Source organism: Pavona decussata, unplaced genomic scaffold (genome assembly GCF_977016875.1).
Source record: "Pavona decussata unplaced genomic scaffold, jaPavDecu1.1 SCAFFOLD_11, whole genome shotgun sequence".
In the NCBI taxonomy this organism is placed as follows: domain Eukaryota; kingdom Metazoa; phylum Cnidaria; class Anthozoa; order Scleractinia; family Agariciidae; genus Pavona; species Pavona decussata.
In genome coordinates this window covers 1,107,419-1,124,037 of record NW_028145434.1, presented here as the reverse complement: position 1 = coordinate 1,124,037, position 16,619 = coordinate 1,107,419, and the positions used below count along the sequence as shown (strand labels likewise).

Below are 16,619 nucleotides of genomic sequence, written 5' to 3'. Positions count from 1 at the left end.
ACTGTAATATCTCCCAGGATTAGAACTGTTTACCGTTTTGCCTGCTCCATTTGGTCCAACAATCAGTGTCAATGGCTTCTGGAACTCAATAACACTTGGCTCACTGTGTGAGTAGCTGCGGATCCCCAGAATCTTCATCTTCTCCAGGGAGGACATATTTTACACCTGTGGTCTGTTTGGTGATGTCACACCTTTCTGGTGAAAAACAGCCAAGCGTATAATATCAATTTATACAGACTCACACAGAAAGTCTATATTATTATGTAAAATGGTTAAAAAAAATGGCAGTGTCCTTCCTTTGCCATTTAACTGTTTAGATGTAGAATTACATTGTAAGGTAAAAAGGTAGATAGACTCGTTTATAGTAACAATTAAATAATGAGGTTAACAAAATTAATACAATAACTATTATAGTAATACAGTTGAACTTCCTGTAAGCAGCCACTCAAAATGTCAAATCTAGGTGGTCGCTACAGGAGGTGGTAGGGTATGAGGCAGGTCTCATGACACCATCAACCCTCTTTAATATAGACACTAACTTGATGCAGCTTACACGACCTTAAAACTCATACTAATGAGTGCATATTTGTGAGAATTTCTGTCTACATGAATCAGGGATAATGTCAAGTGTCAACTTTATCTAGCTGCCGATAAAAAGAATTTACACTAGAGCTACAATCTGATTATTTTAGTGTACGTGTACATGCCAAAGTTAACCGTGTATTATGTCTAGCTGCTAGCAGCAAAAAGAAAAAGCAGTAAAATTTGGGGATTAAAAACCTTAAATGTTGTGAAATTCTGACAGGATAAAGATCATGTAAACTGGGTATGAAAAAGGGTTTTTAGAGAAAGGGTGGGGTAGTATTGACATGCGTTTTTGGCGCACTTAGTATCTCCTCTTAAGGAGACTGGTAGTCCCAAGATGGCAAGTTAGGGCACCTGACCCACCCTTGCTAAAACCAACCACTCCTGTTGTGCTATCTGTATGTGCAGGCGCAATTTGAAAAGGGCACGCTGAGGATCAAAGCAACCTGCACAGTTGCACTGAGTCATAATCACTGAGAGAGGGAAAATTAATAAAAGAGACAGGGGCAGGGGATGGCACATGCCAGACTTAAAAGATCCCTTAAGTTGAGGGCTTAGATGCCAAGAAATAGTGTTTTTAAGTCCTGATGAGATGACCATGTTTACGTGTAAATAAAGTTATTCATTCATTCAATTTTCAGCCTCCCCCCCCCCCCCCCCTCTCCCTCCCTACTGCATCACAGGTAGCCCTGGGACAAAGTCAGCTTTTAAAGGCCCTGGGGTGGGAATTTCAACAAGTCTTGTCTTGGGGGTAGGAAGGTGGAGATAATGCAATGGGTGCTGACAACAATTTCGGACATTTGGGGCAACAGATTCGTGCCATCCTTGTGTGTGTGGAGGGGGGGGAAGGGGGGGGGAAGGGGTGCCGTTCAACTAACTACCTAACTAAGCTAGAATCTACGATAAAAACTAAAATAATAAAGATGAAAGGAAAACACCTGCTTTTCAGAGAGGCCGTGTGTAAAAAATAACATATCGCTAATTTAAATTATTTCACAATCGAAATTAACGTCCCTTAATTTTAGGGGATATCAGTTGTCGCACCTCCAGAGGCAAGCTCTTCCATCGACCATGACACACTTCCGCTATACGAAAGACTTCTTTTATAAAATTCAGTGCGGGGTTGTGGAACAGCGAGCTCGTATTCATTCTCTCTAAGGTTATAACTAGTTGAGCTAGTTAAATCGCAGCGACGAACAAAACTCGAAGTCAGATTTTCTGGAGCTGTGTTCAGTTTGTCGTGCTTCAGAGAAGTTGATCGTCGGAGCTCTCAAAACTTCAATCAAATCAAGCCATTATTTAATTTCCTGTGTTTTTGGAAAGTGAATGAACTGCAGAGTAACTTATAAATCTATGATATGCGGCACGACACACGAAAACTATGACACGTTTAGTTTTGCAAGCTGAGCAGGTCGATTCAGCTTCGATCCCAGCTGGACTCAATTTTTGCAGTTTTCTCCACCAGGCGATCAGCTACAAAACGAACACGAAATCGCAGCACAACACGAAGTTTAAAAGGTACTTACCAAGTATATTCTTACCTTCTAATCTTTTTTGTTGATTTCAGTCACAAACAAAACAAATGGCTAACAAATGGTCCTTTCGCTTTCTTTTGCGAATTCTCCCGCCATTTTGAAGTCGGAGGACAGAAGGCCTGGCTGCTAAGTAATCCAGCGGCTACTAAGCTAGTACCGGCTCATGAGCCTCATGTGACTTATATTTTTGTGGGATTTTCAAGGAAGAAAGAAACTTTAATGATTTTTTAAACGACTTTAGGTCGGTCAGGTCAGAGTGGTTATCCAGCAATGAGTGAACCCGCCGTCGATGGTGTTTCTTGTGATACCGTGAGAAAGACGGGGTATGGCATCCTGTGTCCCGCAGTGGCGATGGTAAGCTTACGGTTGCCGTACGGTACATCAATTTAACTCTTTAATTGTGGAATACAATCACCTTTTAACATGTTGTTAATTGTGAAATAAGTTGGATAGTTTTCACTTTTCTCGCTGTTCGGTCAAATGCATACGTGGCAAGGCCGGTGTGCCTTCACCCCAGCTCAGCTAGGAATACCCCATCAATATCCACACCCTGCCCGACGGGAGTAGGGAATGATCGGGGTGCCTGGGAATTTTAATCTGATTTATCGTTGTTGTTGTTTTGTCATTATTATTTTATTTATTTATTTATTTTTTATTTTATTATTATTTTGTTGTTGTTGTTGTTGTTGTTGTTGTTTGTTTGTTTTTTTGCAAAAGAGTCTGTGTGGGATCGGAGTGGAGTGACTAGCTAGGGAAAGCACTATGGGAATAGGAAGGAAGGGTGGAACTCAGTGAAGACTGGAAGTGGAGTCTGTGAGAGGTAAAAAAGATAAGGCAGAATGCAGTGTCCTGGGGGTGTGTCCAAGTGTATGAATTGTAGGAAGGAAATTTCCACAATGTTGCAAATTATGTGCTGGTAGTTTCCCAAAACTGATGCCATGAAGTTTGACCAGGCAGATGTGATAGGCATGGGAATAAAAAGTTGTTGGAAACAGGAAATGCATGACTCCGCCTGTCTCCCCCATGTAGGGATCTGACGTGATACAAAGTTAACTGAGGGGTAGGACTTATAGGTAATTATCCCACTAAAAAGGTGTTGGAAACAGGAAAATTATGCATGACTCTGCCTGCCTCCCCCATGTAGGGATCTGACGTGATACAAAGTTGACTGAGGGGAAGTACTTATGGGTAATTATCCCACTGACCTTGGTAAGGAAGGGGGGGGGGGGGATTTTCTCCTGGTCAATTTCTTTCAGTATACAGGATATAGATTAATGTGATGGTAGCAACGTGGGTTGTTGAACACTTACTATAACCGCCACCAATCCCTTTATTGTAGTATGGACCCTGTACAGTAGAAGATTTAGAGCCTGGAAAAACCATGAAGTGGTGTACTTGTGGACTAAGTAAGAAGCAGCCTTGGTGTGATGGTATGTCATTCATATTTTCTGTCTGGCAATTCTAGAAGTTTTTAGGTCCTCTTACGTCCTCTGGGGACAGAGAGAAGAACAAATCAGACCATCTGAGAATTGCAGCTATGACAGGCTAACTGAACAGTGTAAAACCCAAACAGAATGTTGTTACTGACATACCCATTACCCAATCGTACCAACCTTATGTTATAATAGTTTTTGGGGTTTAAAATGGTTACAGGCTAACAACAGGTCTTCCATTATCTCATTAACCGTCTGCGATACCTTGAGCCTGGCCCTCCCCTCCCACTTGATGTTTTCAACCTGGTACAATCTATGGATCAATCCAAACTGTACTGGTAGAAGAATTTGCATGCCATGCCATTATTTTATTCAGTACAATGTGAACATAAATGCACATTAATAATTTTGTATTAAAAGGTTACATGAGTGAGGGAGCATCATGTGCAGATCTTGTGCTTTGATTGCTTAGCATACGTGTCTATTTGTTTAGGAACTCACAAGAAAACCGGTTTCAAGTCACTGAAGTGGAAGGTCCCTAAAAAACCTCAAAGAATCTACTCAATTTGTGCCTGCAAGCACACCAAGAGTCCACCATTCTGTGATGGCACTCACGTCAATCTACCAACAATGGTAAACGAAAGACAAAAGAACTGCAGCAGTACTCACCAGGAAGACATGAAATTATGCACTGGATGTGGCTGGATTCCAGGGTGGTGACAAAGTGGTAAATTATTAGGGTTTGAAGATTTGATCTCAGTAAAATTAAGAACTCAAAGTAGGATTTTCATTATTTTTGATGATCTGTACTGGATGTAGGTATCATCTACCAAAACAAAGTATCAGCCTACACTGCCAGCAGCCATGATAATGGTGCACACAACAGCAGAATCAAGAAATGGTGCCTGATCTACATGTACAGGCTGTAAGCAGTGAAGCCCCAAGTCTGTGAGCCACATGACACATTGGCAGTTCCCTGCTCCAGAAAGTATGGGGAGACTGGTTAGACTGATAGATTATGGGATGATTAGGGTAGGTGGATCAGTGGGCATTGTACATGTACTGATGAGTGAGTGCATTGTTTTGGCAATCAGCACTGAAGGAAACATGTTTAACAAAAGCTACAATACCACAAGAAAATGCCAAAATGCACTTATTCATTGGCGCAATGTCCATCCGTCTACCAAATGATCCCACAATGCTTCACTCATACCAAACTCTTCGCAGTTTCTTGAGTGTCATGTCATATTCCAACCAATCCCCACCCCTTTAGTAATTTAAGTTCTATAATACTTAATAATAATTATTAATATATTGTAATGACTAAAACAAACATAGCAAAAATAAATATTGAAATAAACAACAAGCTGAAACTCTGGAGTAATAACTTTTTAATACAAGTTAATAAACCAAAACAGGCAAATAATTATGTACATCGAATCCTTGACATAATAACAGACTGATATCAGTGGGTTATGTTGAATCACTGGAGTTCCTTGGTTTCTTATTTTCTGGTTCTCCATTTTGTTTATCATCATTAGTCACTACTGTGCTGTCAAAGTACTCTTTTAAAGCCTTGAGAGCTTTGCTTCTGTGAGAGATGGAATTCTTGGTTTCTGATGGCATTTCTGCATACCTTGGAAAACAGAAATAACAATGCAATAAAATTATTATCTGAATATAAATATATGAAACATATATTTTGCACTGTATATATAAATTTTGCCTGAAATTTTTTTCAGGCTTTCTTTTTGCAACTGCTTAAGTTGCATACTACATGTAACTGCAGGGATCTTTCTTCTTTGAAAAAATTATTATCAGCATTTAATTTAGTGCTCTAATGAATGTGGTTTGTGTCGGGCAAGGAGTTGAGGTAGTTATTCACCACATCAAAAGGTTAAGTCAACTAACAGCTGGAAACAAGCAGATGGTTTGACCAAATGAATCTTATGTCAGGGAGTTTTCATTCAATACAACCTTACATGCATTTGCAATTATTGTGAAAGGATGACGACTTCAAACACCTTTTTTGAACTGCAATAAGATTTTCATACAATTTAAGGAAAACTCAAAATTTGAGCTTACAAAATGTTAATTAATAAAGAGGTACATGTAGCTATTATATGTAGTGAGAAAGCAAGGTTTACATTTCTACGTGTATGCCTGTACCTCTGAAAGATAAAAGAAAAGAAAAAACGTTTTTAAATTGCATTTCTAAAACCTGAGGTATTACGGTACTCACGTCTGATCAAAACCATTCGGCTGAAAACATGGATCCCATCCAAAAGTTCTTGGACCTCTGGGCTCAACTATTTTCCCCTTTGGATGGAAATGAAATACACTTTCAGTGTAAATTGCACAATACAGTCAGCTCTCTCTAAAGCAGACACCCTCGGACGAGCTCCAGGTGTCCGCCTTATAGAGAGTTTAAGGAGCTGATCAATAAAACTGTAATATGTACATGTACTGTAAATCAAAGTCAAAGTGAATGGAAAGTCCTCTTCATCATTTCATATGTGTACATGTATGTAGCCCCATTGCAAAAAGAATGCAATTCTCATGTCCGCCTTGAAAGGGATTTTCGACCAGAAGTTTGCTATAATAGTGTCCATTTTCCACTTTACAGAGATGTCTGCCTTAAAGAGAGCTCAGTTTCAGATAATTATGGAAAATTTGGCTGTGACCAGCCATTACTGTCTGCCTCAGAAAGGTATCTGCCCTACAGTGGTGTCCAGCTAGAGAGAGTTGATTGTACAACCCTAGGTATCAAATTATATTTTGGTAATGATAAAAATAATTAGACAATATTTGCCTTTGCCCCTTTTATGTAATCTTTTCTGTGCAGATCAAGCACTCTACATTATTATGTACTGTAAAGTGCTTCAGAATATTTTATAATTTTAGTGCTATCTAAATTAAGTTTATTATTATTATTATTATCATTTTTTCCACCTCCTGGAGATTACGATTTATATTTCTGAAAATAGGTAACTGACAAAGTAAAATTATAGTAAATTAATATATTATTACGGTATGCTAAAATGGACAGTCTAACCCACGCACACATTTTTTATTTTATTTTATTTTTTTGCATAATTTTTTCTATACCTAAACTTGTGCTTCAAGCAATAAAAAATTTTAACTATACTAACCACTGTTTTTCCTCTGAACAACATGACTGGATCCTGTAAATTTCCTGTTGAATATGCAAATGTACAAAGTGCATATGCTGACTTATCCTCCCAGCCTGTCAAAAGCCTGTGTAAACCTAATGAAACATAACACATCAAATAATCATTTTAAGTGGTACTTTAGTATCCCTAAAGCCGGCAACACACCTGGCGATCTTATACTACGATCGTGGCGAATTTGATCGCCACCAACTGATGCAGACACACTTGGCAATTTTTTAACTGATCGCAGCGTGATAAAATCCCCTAACCTGATAGGTTGACTTTACTGGTGATTCACAGTAATGATCATAAAAAATCACGAGAATGGGCACACTTGGAGAATGCCGGCGAATTTAATCGCCGACATCTGACATGCCAGATATCGGCCATTTTATATGCTGATCGCCACGATCGGCATAAAAATTGCCAGGTGTATCGTCGGCTCAACTGGTGAATAATGTGTTCGCATCCATTGAAAATGTGGAGGTGCAGTTAGGTTGTGGTAAACATGTTGAACTTTCAATCTGAACATCTGTGAGTGTCTGCATGATTGACACTAGGTTACTGTCAATGTGCGTACTGAGATACATTGTACTTTGTTCCAATTTTCTGTCTCCAACCTTGTGTATAAAATACAAGGGACAAGTGAATAAAATCTGACAAAATCTGCATTGTCTCCCTGTGCTGGACCAATATTCCATGCATTGGGGAAGGACGACTTTGGTTATGCAGTTTCCAGTAGAGTGTGTAGTGGATATGAATCATAAACCCAAATTATCTTTCTTTTTTCAGTAGGAAATTTATCCCAGTTAAACTCATATATTATACTGCTTTAAACAGGGCTTCTGACTGGGTGTGGGAAAAAATTAGAAATTGTGTGTGATTTGGGGGACAAGTTGTGCGGTAGAAAACGTCGATTGTGTGGTACATGGGTACATGTACACTATGGTGATTACCTTCAGGTCCTAACTTTTTTAAGAACCATTTCCTTGAAATAAAAAAAACAGACCATTAGACTTGTCTATTTAGTAATGTTGCATAAAACAGGGAATGTTAAAACTCACAGTGACACTGATTGGCTTTGACAAAAAATTACATGTAGAACAGACTATTAGTCATTATGAAGAAGGTCTAGATACTGATAAATGTTATAGCAGTTGTGCAAGTTAGACCTGTATCAGCATGTTTGGAACTTTTTACACTGTGTGGAGTAATCTTGAGGTGAACAAGATTACCATGACTTTCAATGTACTAGCAGTTTGCAAGATCAAAATTTAATATCCAGTAATGTTACAATGATTATTGTACTGTCCCTCCATGGACTTACTCTATGAAAATGCATGACTTTAAATTAGTACCAACCAAAAACCACTGAATGGCACAGTCATCTACATGTAATCACACATTATGCTTGTAATGCAAATCCATATGGTTTGATTGTGCCTTGTATAACTATAGAAGTGAGTATGGACCATTACACATGTGATAATAAATTATAGGTGAGTACTGGCAACTCTGTGGTATTGCACAATTTGAAAGTGGGTATAAAAATAGCTGTGAGTGACTCACACATATGGTCCTGGAAGATCACCCAGTGCAGAGAAACATAAGCATGTGTCTTCAACTATCACTGGGCCTTGAATCTGATGATGAAACAGAACGACAAAAAATAATTTTGGTATGACACCAAGGGGTGTAAAGAGAAACAGAAAATTCTGGAAATAAGACCTGAACTTTTAAATTAGTCTTTCAAAGGGACTGTTTACAAACTTTATTTAATATTTTATTTACACTGATGGATGGATGGATTGATTGTTGCAGGCAACTTGTTGCCATTATCATTTTGTTTTGTGGTAACAATTAAAATGTTCAGGTTTTTCTTTTAAAACAAACCTCTCTGGCAGCAACTTTGCATTTTTCCCTCGATATTTCATCTGGTTCACCTTGAAATTCTGGTACTGAAAGGTATACATGTAAACAGGATATGACAAAAGTCACACAATCCATCAGCAACCGTGACAAAAAGTCACGATCATTTACATTATATCATTTGTAAGCATAATCGGCACTAATCTTAGTACTCACAATCTATATTTCTGGACTCCACTTTCCAAGGAAAAGCATCCCCTAAGATTGCCGCTACCTACAAATAATCAAGGAAGGAAAACCGGTCACACTTTCACTTTCAAGAAAGATTTATTAAAACAGGAGATCGGGATTGCGATCGGGACGTAAACCTGCGTAAACTTGCTCATTCGAACACGGAATCAAAAAACCTAAACCGCCGAACGTAGACCTTCGTTTGCGTGAATCTGGGCAACAAAATCTTTTTTAACAAGCTCACATTTAATCCTATGTGTTTAATTTTGATTCAAATCAGTTTCGAGCGCACCTGAATGATGGCCACAAACACCGCCGCTTCAGCTTAGAATAATTCAACGGACACAAGAGCATGAACTACTTACACTTACTTGCACTTACCTCTTTAAGTTTGTTTTGATTACCGGTCACAAATACTAGCGATTTTCTGGACATTTTCTTGCTTCTACACAAATTAAAATTTTCAGTTTTTGCAAAATGTCACCGTGCCTTACGTCGCCTTACATCGCCTTACATAGAGACTTTTTTTGAGTCATGCAGACTACGCTGACCAGCAGGAACGAAGCGACCTCGTTCCCAGGGTCTTCTGCGCGAGAAGCAGAAATAGGAAATACAGTCAACTCTCTCATAGCGACCACTTCTCGTAAGCGACCACCTCCCGTAAGCGACCACTTCGTAAGCAACCGTTTTGTTTCTCAGTTAAATACTGTTTCAAGAGCTCTCTCGTAAGCGACCACCACTCAAATTTCTAAGGGACCGCGACCACTTTTTATGCCAGAAATTTGACATATTTTTTTGTTTTCTGTTTCCGGTAAGCGACCACCCAACATATTCGCGTATGATCTGAGTAAATAATTACTCAGAAGTAACAAAAGTTCAATTTTTAATGACGCTACCCCGGACAACTGACAGTTTACAGACAGAGAAGATTACTATAATTAGATCTGTAGGTAAATGGGAATTGTTACAGTGATCTGTTTTAAAATGTTACACAAAGTTTCGTCAGAAGAATGAATAGATGTGAAAAAATCAAATAAATTAGTTACTCTTTGCCTAACTTTAGCTGCTAGGGTAATATTTTTCGGTAATTAATTTATCAGTCCAGCATTAGGCTTATTTTGTTGATCTTTCCCGTAAGCGACCACTTTGTCGTGCAACAAGGGTGGTCGCTTACGAGAGAGTTGACTGTAATACATTTTGCTCATCTTGTGTGCAAACACCTATACCCCCGGCATATACCGTATAGACCTTTAACACAGTAATTTTATATTCTGATATTGGCCAGGTAGCGGAAAAACATTGACACTGCTGGAAAGAGCCATAAAAAGTGCGAAAACCGCACTGAACAATTTCAACATTTCACATTTATATTTTCTCTAAGTCAACAGAAACAATGCTATGCATTATAAATAGACCATTATCACGGTAATTTAAAATATTGACGTAGGCCAGGTAACTAAAAACCATTGACACTGCTGGAAAGGACACCTTAAAATAAGTAAAAAGGCCCAAGTTTGGGGGTGTAGTCTTTTAAAACAACGAAGTTGTAGTTCCCATCCGCGAATTTAGAAATTCGGTTGCCAGACGTTTGTATGAAGACGGGCAAAACTTGCTCGTTTCAATACAAACATCCATAAATTTTCAGACTTAACGACGCTATATCTTCGCTAAAAACTTGCCTTTTGAAACAGAAACAACCTTCTTGGATACGAAAATATACAACGACGAAAAATTAAATAGAGCGGAAGCCGTGCTTGATGTGCGACCCCACTTCAAGGCCACTGAAACTTTCCAACACACCCACTTCTCTTCATGTCACCTCACTGGTGTCAAAAGAGGATTTTTCAAAGGAGAGGCCCTTAGACTGCTAAGAACAAACTCCTCTAAAACAAAATTTGAGGAGAACGTGAATAACTTTAGAGCGAACCATCTCGAGAGAGGCTACCCAGAAAACGTCATTAAAAAGACACACACAGAAGTAAACTTTTGAGGACAGAAGACGAGCTCTCCTACTAAAAGAAAACGAAAACGAACGAACCTCAATAGTACTCGATAAACAAAAACAAACAAATAGTACTCGATAAATGGCCTTTAATAGAAGGAAATCCAGCGCTCAAAGAAATTTACAGGGGAAAACCCGCTCATTTCATACAGGAAAGGGCGCTACCTAAAAGATATACTCGTGAGGGCAAAACTCTGATTAAGGCTAAAACGCGCACGTGAGAGTAGCGCAGGCCTGTCAACCCCATTACTGTCGTGTTAAAGGTAAGAATACTGCCAAATGATAGCAAAAAATATATATATCGAGTGACAACAAGGAACGGCCCATGACTGTAAGGATGGTTTTTCTTCCATCGCCAATATCAGTACGACATGACGTCATTAGCGCAAACTATCGATAAAGCGAAAAAAAAAAAAAAAAAAGGAAGTACGCAACGTCTTAAGACGCTGTTGTGATATGCTATCTCGAGACAGTCCCGTTGTTAGTTTCGCGTGACAGGAATGCGTAGTTCATTTGTTATTTTACAAGAACTGTCCAAATTCCCGCGCGCTGATTGGCTCGTAGCTATTGTCTATAAGAGTACAGACGATAAAAATGACGTCAGATGTAACGCGCGCGCTTTCTCAACAAAAAAAATAGCCAATTCCGCTCGTACTTTTTCCATGTTATTGTAAAAAACAAATCGACGGCAGTTTTCTATGGTCTATACTCTTATATACCATAAAATGTCCAAACCTTGGCAGTGAAACCACTCACCTGCGGCTCGTGGTTCCACTTGAGTTTTGAACATTTTTTGACGTCATTTGTGGTCTATAAGAGTATAGACCATAGAAAACTACCATCGATTTGTTAAACAGTAATGTAGTAGTACACAAGATCTACAGTCAAAAGGAGCATCATCGACCTCTTCATAAGAAAATTTTAAGGACGTTATTCCAGGGGCATGGACGTCAGGTGTGGTCCCGGACCCCTCCCTCCTTTCCTTTTATTTTATTTATTTACTTCTTTTATTTATCATATTTTTTTCAAAAATGAACTATATTTGACAAATCTGGGCTTTCAGAACAATCGAGAGCCATGTTTGTAAAATATGTTTCTAAATTTTCACAAATGCGTGCAGCTTGAAGAAAGTGAAATTATCCGTACTAGCTAAAGACACTCATCTCAGAACCGGCTTGAACCGGATTCAGTATGTACAGCGCACGTGCTGCTAACCAAATCAACCAGTTCGGTTGTTCTCGAGGCAATACAAGAAAACTATATACAAAATTCAACACAATCAAAGTTTTTCTCTTTTCCGAAAGTTGTGAATTGAGGTTCCTTCTCAATTTGACAATTCTGATTACTTGAAACTAGGTTCACATTCAGGCTTCATGGTCGAGCTCGCTTTTGAAAGTGAGCAAGGAAACTAATATTGTTTAAGGCATGACTAACTTGGATTGAAGTTCTTACTTTAAGAGTCGACATTCAACCAAACGATATTCACGTAATTTGCATATATAGTCCTAAACTGACAAAAGCGAAAACCAATATATTAAAACCTTTAGCACAGAGAGAAGGAGATTGGTTACATGGATCTGTCAGCTGGTCGTTACAGAAGTCACTACTGCAGCACATTTTGCAGTAAGAGGTTTTCTGGTGTATTCCCACAGTCCACGTGCTGACGGCGTTGGTGCATTCTCTTTCGCAGCCTCGTGTAACCTGCGCCGTTGTGTTGTTGGGAGACACAATCTTGTATAGAGCGCAGTGATCATACCCACGCGCGCAAGTCGATTGTCTTGTTCCTTGCATAGAGTCTGTATTGCAGCTCCCTTCTTTGGAGTTACAAAAGTGGCACACAATACCTTCTGTGAAAGGTTAAAAATTCAGAAAATTTAATGCGGCAGTTCAATTAATTTTGACGCCATGCAGCCATTCCATATCCGCATAACTTTTTTTAATATGTAAACGGAAACTTCCTAATTTTCTTGGAACATTTTAGTACCATATTCGGACGAACAAAGCAAACTTTCGCACGAAAGTGTAGTTCAAAAATTTTTCCGTTCGAACATTTTTGATTATATATAATTTGGGTAAATGTGCAATTATAACCCACCCCGATATCCGCGCACTTTCATTGGCTGAAACACGCCACGTGGTACAAAATCGGACGGCGGTAGCCAGACGATAACAGTCGGCTGTTACTAGAATAGATACTCCAAAGTAAGGTTGGACACCTTATGGTATTTACACAATGTAGTGTTCTTAATCGTGGTAAGCCTAACGTAGAAGAGAACAGAAGCCCAGTTGTTTGGCAGAAAACTGAGAGAATAGAGCTCCATTTAGGCAGGGAACATCCGTTTTGGGAGTTTAGGGCTAATCTACATTATTTATATCGTCATAACTTTAACCGGGGGATAAGTTGCTATCCAGCGGATAAAATGTACACCAACCGAAGCTTCTAGCAAGTTTTCCACACAATCCTATACTTAAATTAGACTAAGTTAAAATTACTCTTACGCTCTTATACATTATACACCAACCGATTATAGTGCTATAGAGAAAATCTGGCACACATTTTATCGCACCATAGCGACCCACCCAGTGTATAAAATTATCCACTCTTTGAACAACTGTATGTAACATTCGTCCTGCGTGAATACTGCCAAAAGAAATGAAGTGTATGTGATGCCAACTAGAGTCTTGAGCTCAGTTCAATATGAACGTACCTTGTGTTCTGAGTATAGCTGAAAACAGCACGAGGCAAAATACGACGCCACGAAAATGTGAAGTACTCAATGATGGAATGAAATCAGTAGGTATCATGGCCCTCTTTTATGATTAACACCATACAGATGAATAGTGACTGCAATCATGCTAAATCAGGCCTGCGGTATAAGAAAAGATCAAATTTTAAAACAGATTGACTCACTGTGCAAAGGTCACAACTGGGTATGTTTTCCTCTTCTTATTCTTTTAGTATCAAAGAACGAGAAAAACTGAGCTGCTGATCTTGAACCTGTGGCGGGTGAAAAAGCTTGCTCGAATTATTATTCAACTGTGTACAGTTTAAAAGAAAAATCTGTGAGGAAACAAACTTTTCGACTTATTTGTGGTTTTATTTAATAGGCTGTTTCAAAACGCAGATATCTTAAAATCGCAGCCACCTATGAAACTCGATGCACGTTTAGACCTGGCAATGTTTCGCTATGATATTGAAAGACCCTTTCATGGACAGAAACGAGAAAGTCATGTTTTATTTTTCTTAAGACTTTAACGAAAAATGCGAGTATCAGAGACTAAAAAAAATCCCATAAAAATCGATTCTTCGTTTTCTTGAAGATATTTATTTTCTTAGTTCGCCCGGAAATTGTCTGGGTGGAGTAGTTCAAATCGCTTGAAAGTTTCGTTGTAAAGTGTCTGACCAGGTTTTGAGAAAATCGAAGTTATGTAAAATGAACGGCTTGCGTTACCATTGCGATGGAAACTAACGTAAAAATAGAATTGAATCATATTTAGAAAAGGTGGTGTTATATGAAGAAAATAGAGTTATGCCTTAAAAGTTCTGATTTGAAAAGATCTACCCGAAGTCCAGGAAATCCTCCTTGAACTTAAAATTAGTTTCATCAGGAGAATGTACCAGTGAATCGTGTAAGTAATCAACACGAATGTTTGGTTTTATCAGTAGTGTTGATAAGGTATAATTTGGCCACCGTAAAAAGATTAATATTCGCGATTGTGTGCTCACCTGACGTTTCGAGCGTTAAGCCGCTGTTGCACTGGGAAATTTTTCTTGCAACTTGTCTCGCAATCTCGTTGAGCCGTTGCGACACAAGTTTCACGGATCGTTGTGCAGTGTAACATACCCTGAAATGAACGTGTCTCGCAACGTTTTTGTTGCAGTCACCATTGCACGAAGTAGAACTGACTTCTACTTCTGGCAACGGTTGCGGCAACAAAAAAATTGCGAGACATATTCATTTCAGGGCATGGTACACTTATAATAAGGCAATGATCCGTGCAACTTGTGCCTCTTGCAACACAATTGCGAGACAAGTTGCAAGAAAAAATGCCTAATTTAACAGCGGCTTTAGGCCTTCGTCGGAGCAAATCCTCATAATAAACCGAATATCGGAGTCCTGAATTTAAATATGCAAATAAGGTAAGCGACACAAATGATCAAATATAGTCAGCCAAATAACGAACGAACGAGTATAAAACCTACAAGGCAAGGTTAAAAACGGGACGATGAGCTTTTAAATCGGTTGAGATAAATAATAACAGTTTTATTAAAAGATTTTCTAGTTTATAGCTTTTTTGCTTCATGAGAAATGACGCGATTAGTGAAATGAAATTTCGTACTCGTAAAGAGTCAACACTCAACAGCACCTGTCCTTAGTGCCGAGAGGATTTAATATTATTCAACGAATAATATGCATTTGCGGCTAAAAGCGAAATTTGTTTTGAAGAATACTTACCAGTCCTGTCGGCAATCTCGTCGAAAACTGAAATAGTGAAGGAGGCAATATATTCGGCGTGCCAAAAAAATCTCGATCAGTACTTGCTAATTAACTTTCACCATATAAAATAATACATTTAGATTTTCTTGAGCGCGGTCTGGTTGCTAGGTTTCTTGAAGAAGTGTCTGTTACGTCATATACCGTGGCTGCGCATGCGTTTTCAGCCTTGTAAACTGATTAAATGGGATAAAAACCTTCACGGGATGAAGATGGCAATAACCGTGGTTTGTTAACCGGCAACATCCCAGATTGTAGCAAGCTTGAGATAGGAACACCTTCAAAGACTTTAAACATCTCATGTAAGGCGTAAAGAAGTAAGAAGGGACGATTCTTAGCGAGGGCCTGACTCGTGTTAGTCTCATACTTGAGCTCGCGTGCAGGACCCCCTTGATGGAAAGTTTCAAGCCCTCCAGTACGTATCAATCCGAGAAGAGTTACTACGGATCACGATATATGCGGATGCCGGACAAGTTTCAAACTGACAACTGATTTAGACCCTTCCTCTATCAGTGTTGATGTAGGAAAACATCACATCAATGGCAATTGAAGCACCGGCCTCATTTTGTTATCAGCTTGGCGACATTAAAAAGTCCGTCCTACTCTCAGCGCGTTCACCCTGCATGTGATTTAACCTTCCCTCACTCTCCTTTCTGGGAAGAGAGGTCAACCGGTTTTTCAAATCCTGATCAAACAGACAACATTTGCCGTACCCGTTTTCAGACCTGTCTGACAAATTTCACACTGTTTTCAGACGATAACGTATCCCGCACTTTATAATTTTGGACAATATATTTTGGATATTTGTCTTTTTCTTCACCCTCAGTCCGGCGGTGCTCCTACGGTTCCCTTACAAACCGTATTCACTGTCACACCAAACCGGCTCAAGGGCTCGCATTTCCTCTGGGACTACACATTCATAAGAACATGTAGGTTATAACGGAGTTAGTATTCGCAAGAGATTATGAGGTAAGAGAGCGAATCCCCCATACATGCCCCTCTTCCTATGGAAAGTTTTCAATCTATTTTTGTTTGCGTTGCTATTTTAATGTGGACATCTTATTGGTCAGTTAGAATGACATTATCATGGGGCACAGGGGGATTCGCTCTCTTACCTCATAGTCTCTTGGTATTCGGCAGTCCCTGGCGATTGAATATCATTGGGAGGTGGAGTGCTGCTATTGGTAGGAAAATGTTTTTCTCATTCCTAGACCTGAGACCAGTTAAAAGGGGTCCAGATCTCATTTCACAGAAGCAAAGAAAACTCTCACGGACGTACAAGCGATCACAGTATC

General features: G+C 39.1%; 3 protein-coding genes across 6 annotated transcripts in view; 1 reads left to right on the top strand and 2 right to left on the bottom strand.

Annotated features, from left to right (window-relative positions):
• Window positions 1-2,238, bottom strand: part of LOC146488099 (DNA repair protein RAD50-like) — a 64,969-nt gene extending 62,731 nt beyond the window's left edge. Inside the window, exons 1-2 of one of the 4 annotated variants that reach the window (XM_085121354.1) lie at window positions 2,127-2,238; window positions 34-191 (exon numbers count right to left, since the gene is read on the bottom strand). In XM_085121354.1, the coding sequence (XP_084977480.1) occupies window positions 34-156 (123 nt within the window). In that variant the 5' untranslated portion in view covers window positions 157-191; window positions 2,127-2,238. Of the gene's footprint in view, window positions 1-33; window positions 196-2,111 lie in introns of all 4 variants that reach the window. The other 3 variants (XM_085121348.1, XM_085121360.1, XM_085121368.1) reach the window with 3 other exon arrangements.
• A 47-nt stretch (window positions 2,239-2,285) lies between these two features.
• Window positions 2,286-4,914, top strand: LOC146488098 (uncharacterized). Its single transcript, XM_085121490.1, has 3 exons — window positions 2,286-2,474; window positions 3,460-3,550; window positions 4,047-4,914. Exons 1-3 carry the CDS (start codon window positions 2,391-2,393, stop codon window positions 4,271-4,273), a joined length of 402 nt encoding a protein of 133 aa, XP_084977616.1. The 5' UTR covers window positions 2,286-2,390; the 3' UTR covers window positions 4,274-4,914.
• A 7-nt stretch (window positions 4,915-4,921) lies between these two features.
• Window positions 4,922-9,353, bottom strand: LOC146488097 (inosine triphosphate pyrophosphatase-like). Its single transcript, XM_085121479.1, has 8 exons — window positions 9,208-9,353; window positions 8,812-8,869; window positions 8,620-8,684; window positions 8,296-8,369; window positions 7,683-7,714; window positions 6,706-6,821; window positions 5,796-5,872; window positions 4,922-5,189 (listed from the first exon to the last, which is right to left on the bottom strand). Exons 1-8 carry the CDS (start codon window positions 9,259-9,261, stop codon window positions 5,027-5,029), a joined length of 639 nt encoding a protein of 212 aa, XP_084977605.1. The 5' UTR covers window positions 9,262-9,353; the 3' UTR covers window positions 4,922-5,026.
• Between the last annotated feature and the right edge of the window lie 7,266 nt (window positions 9,354-16,619).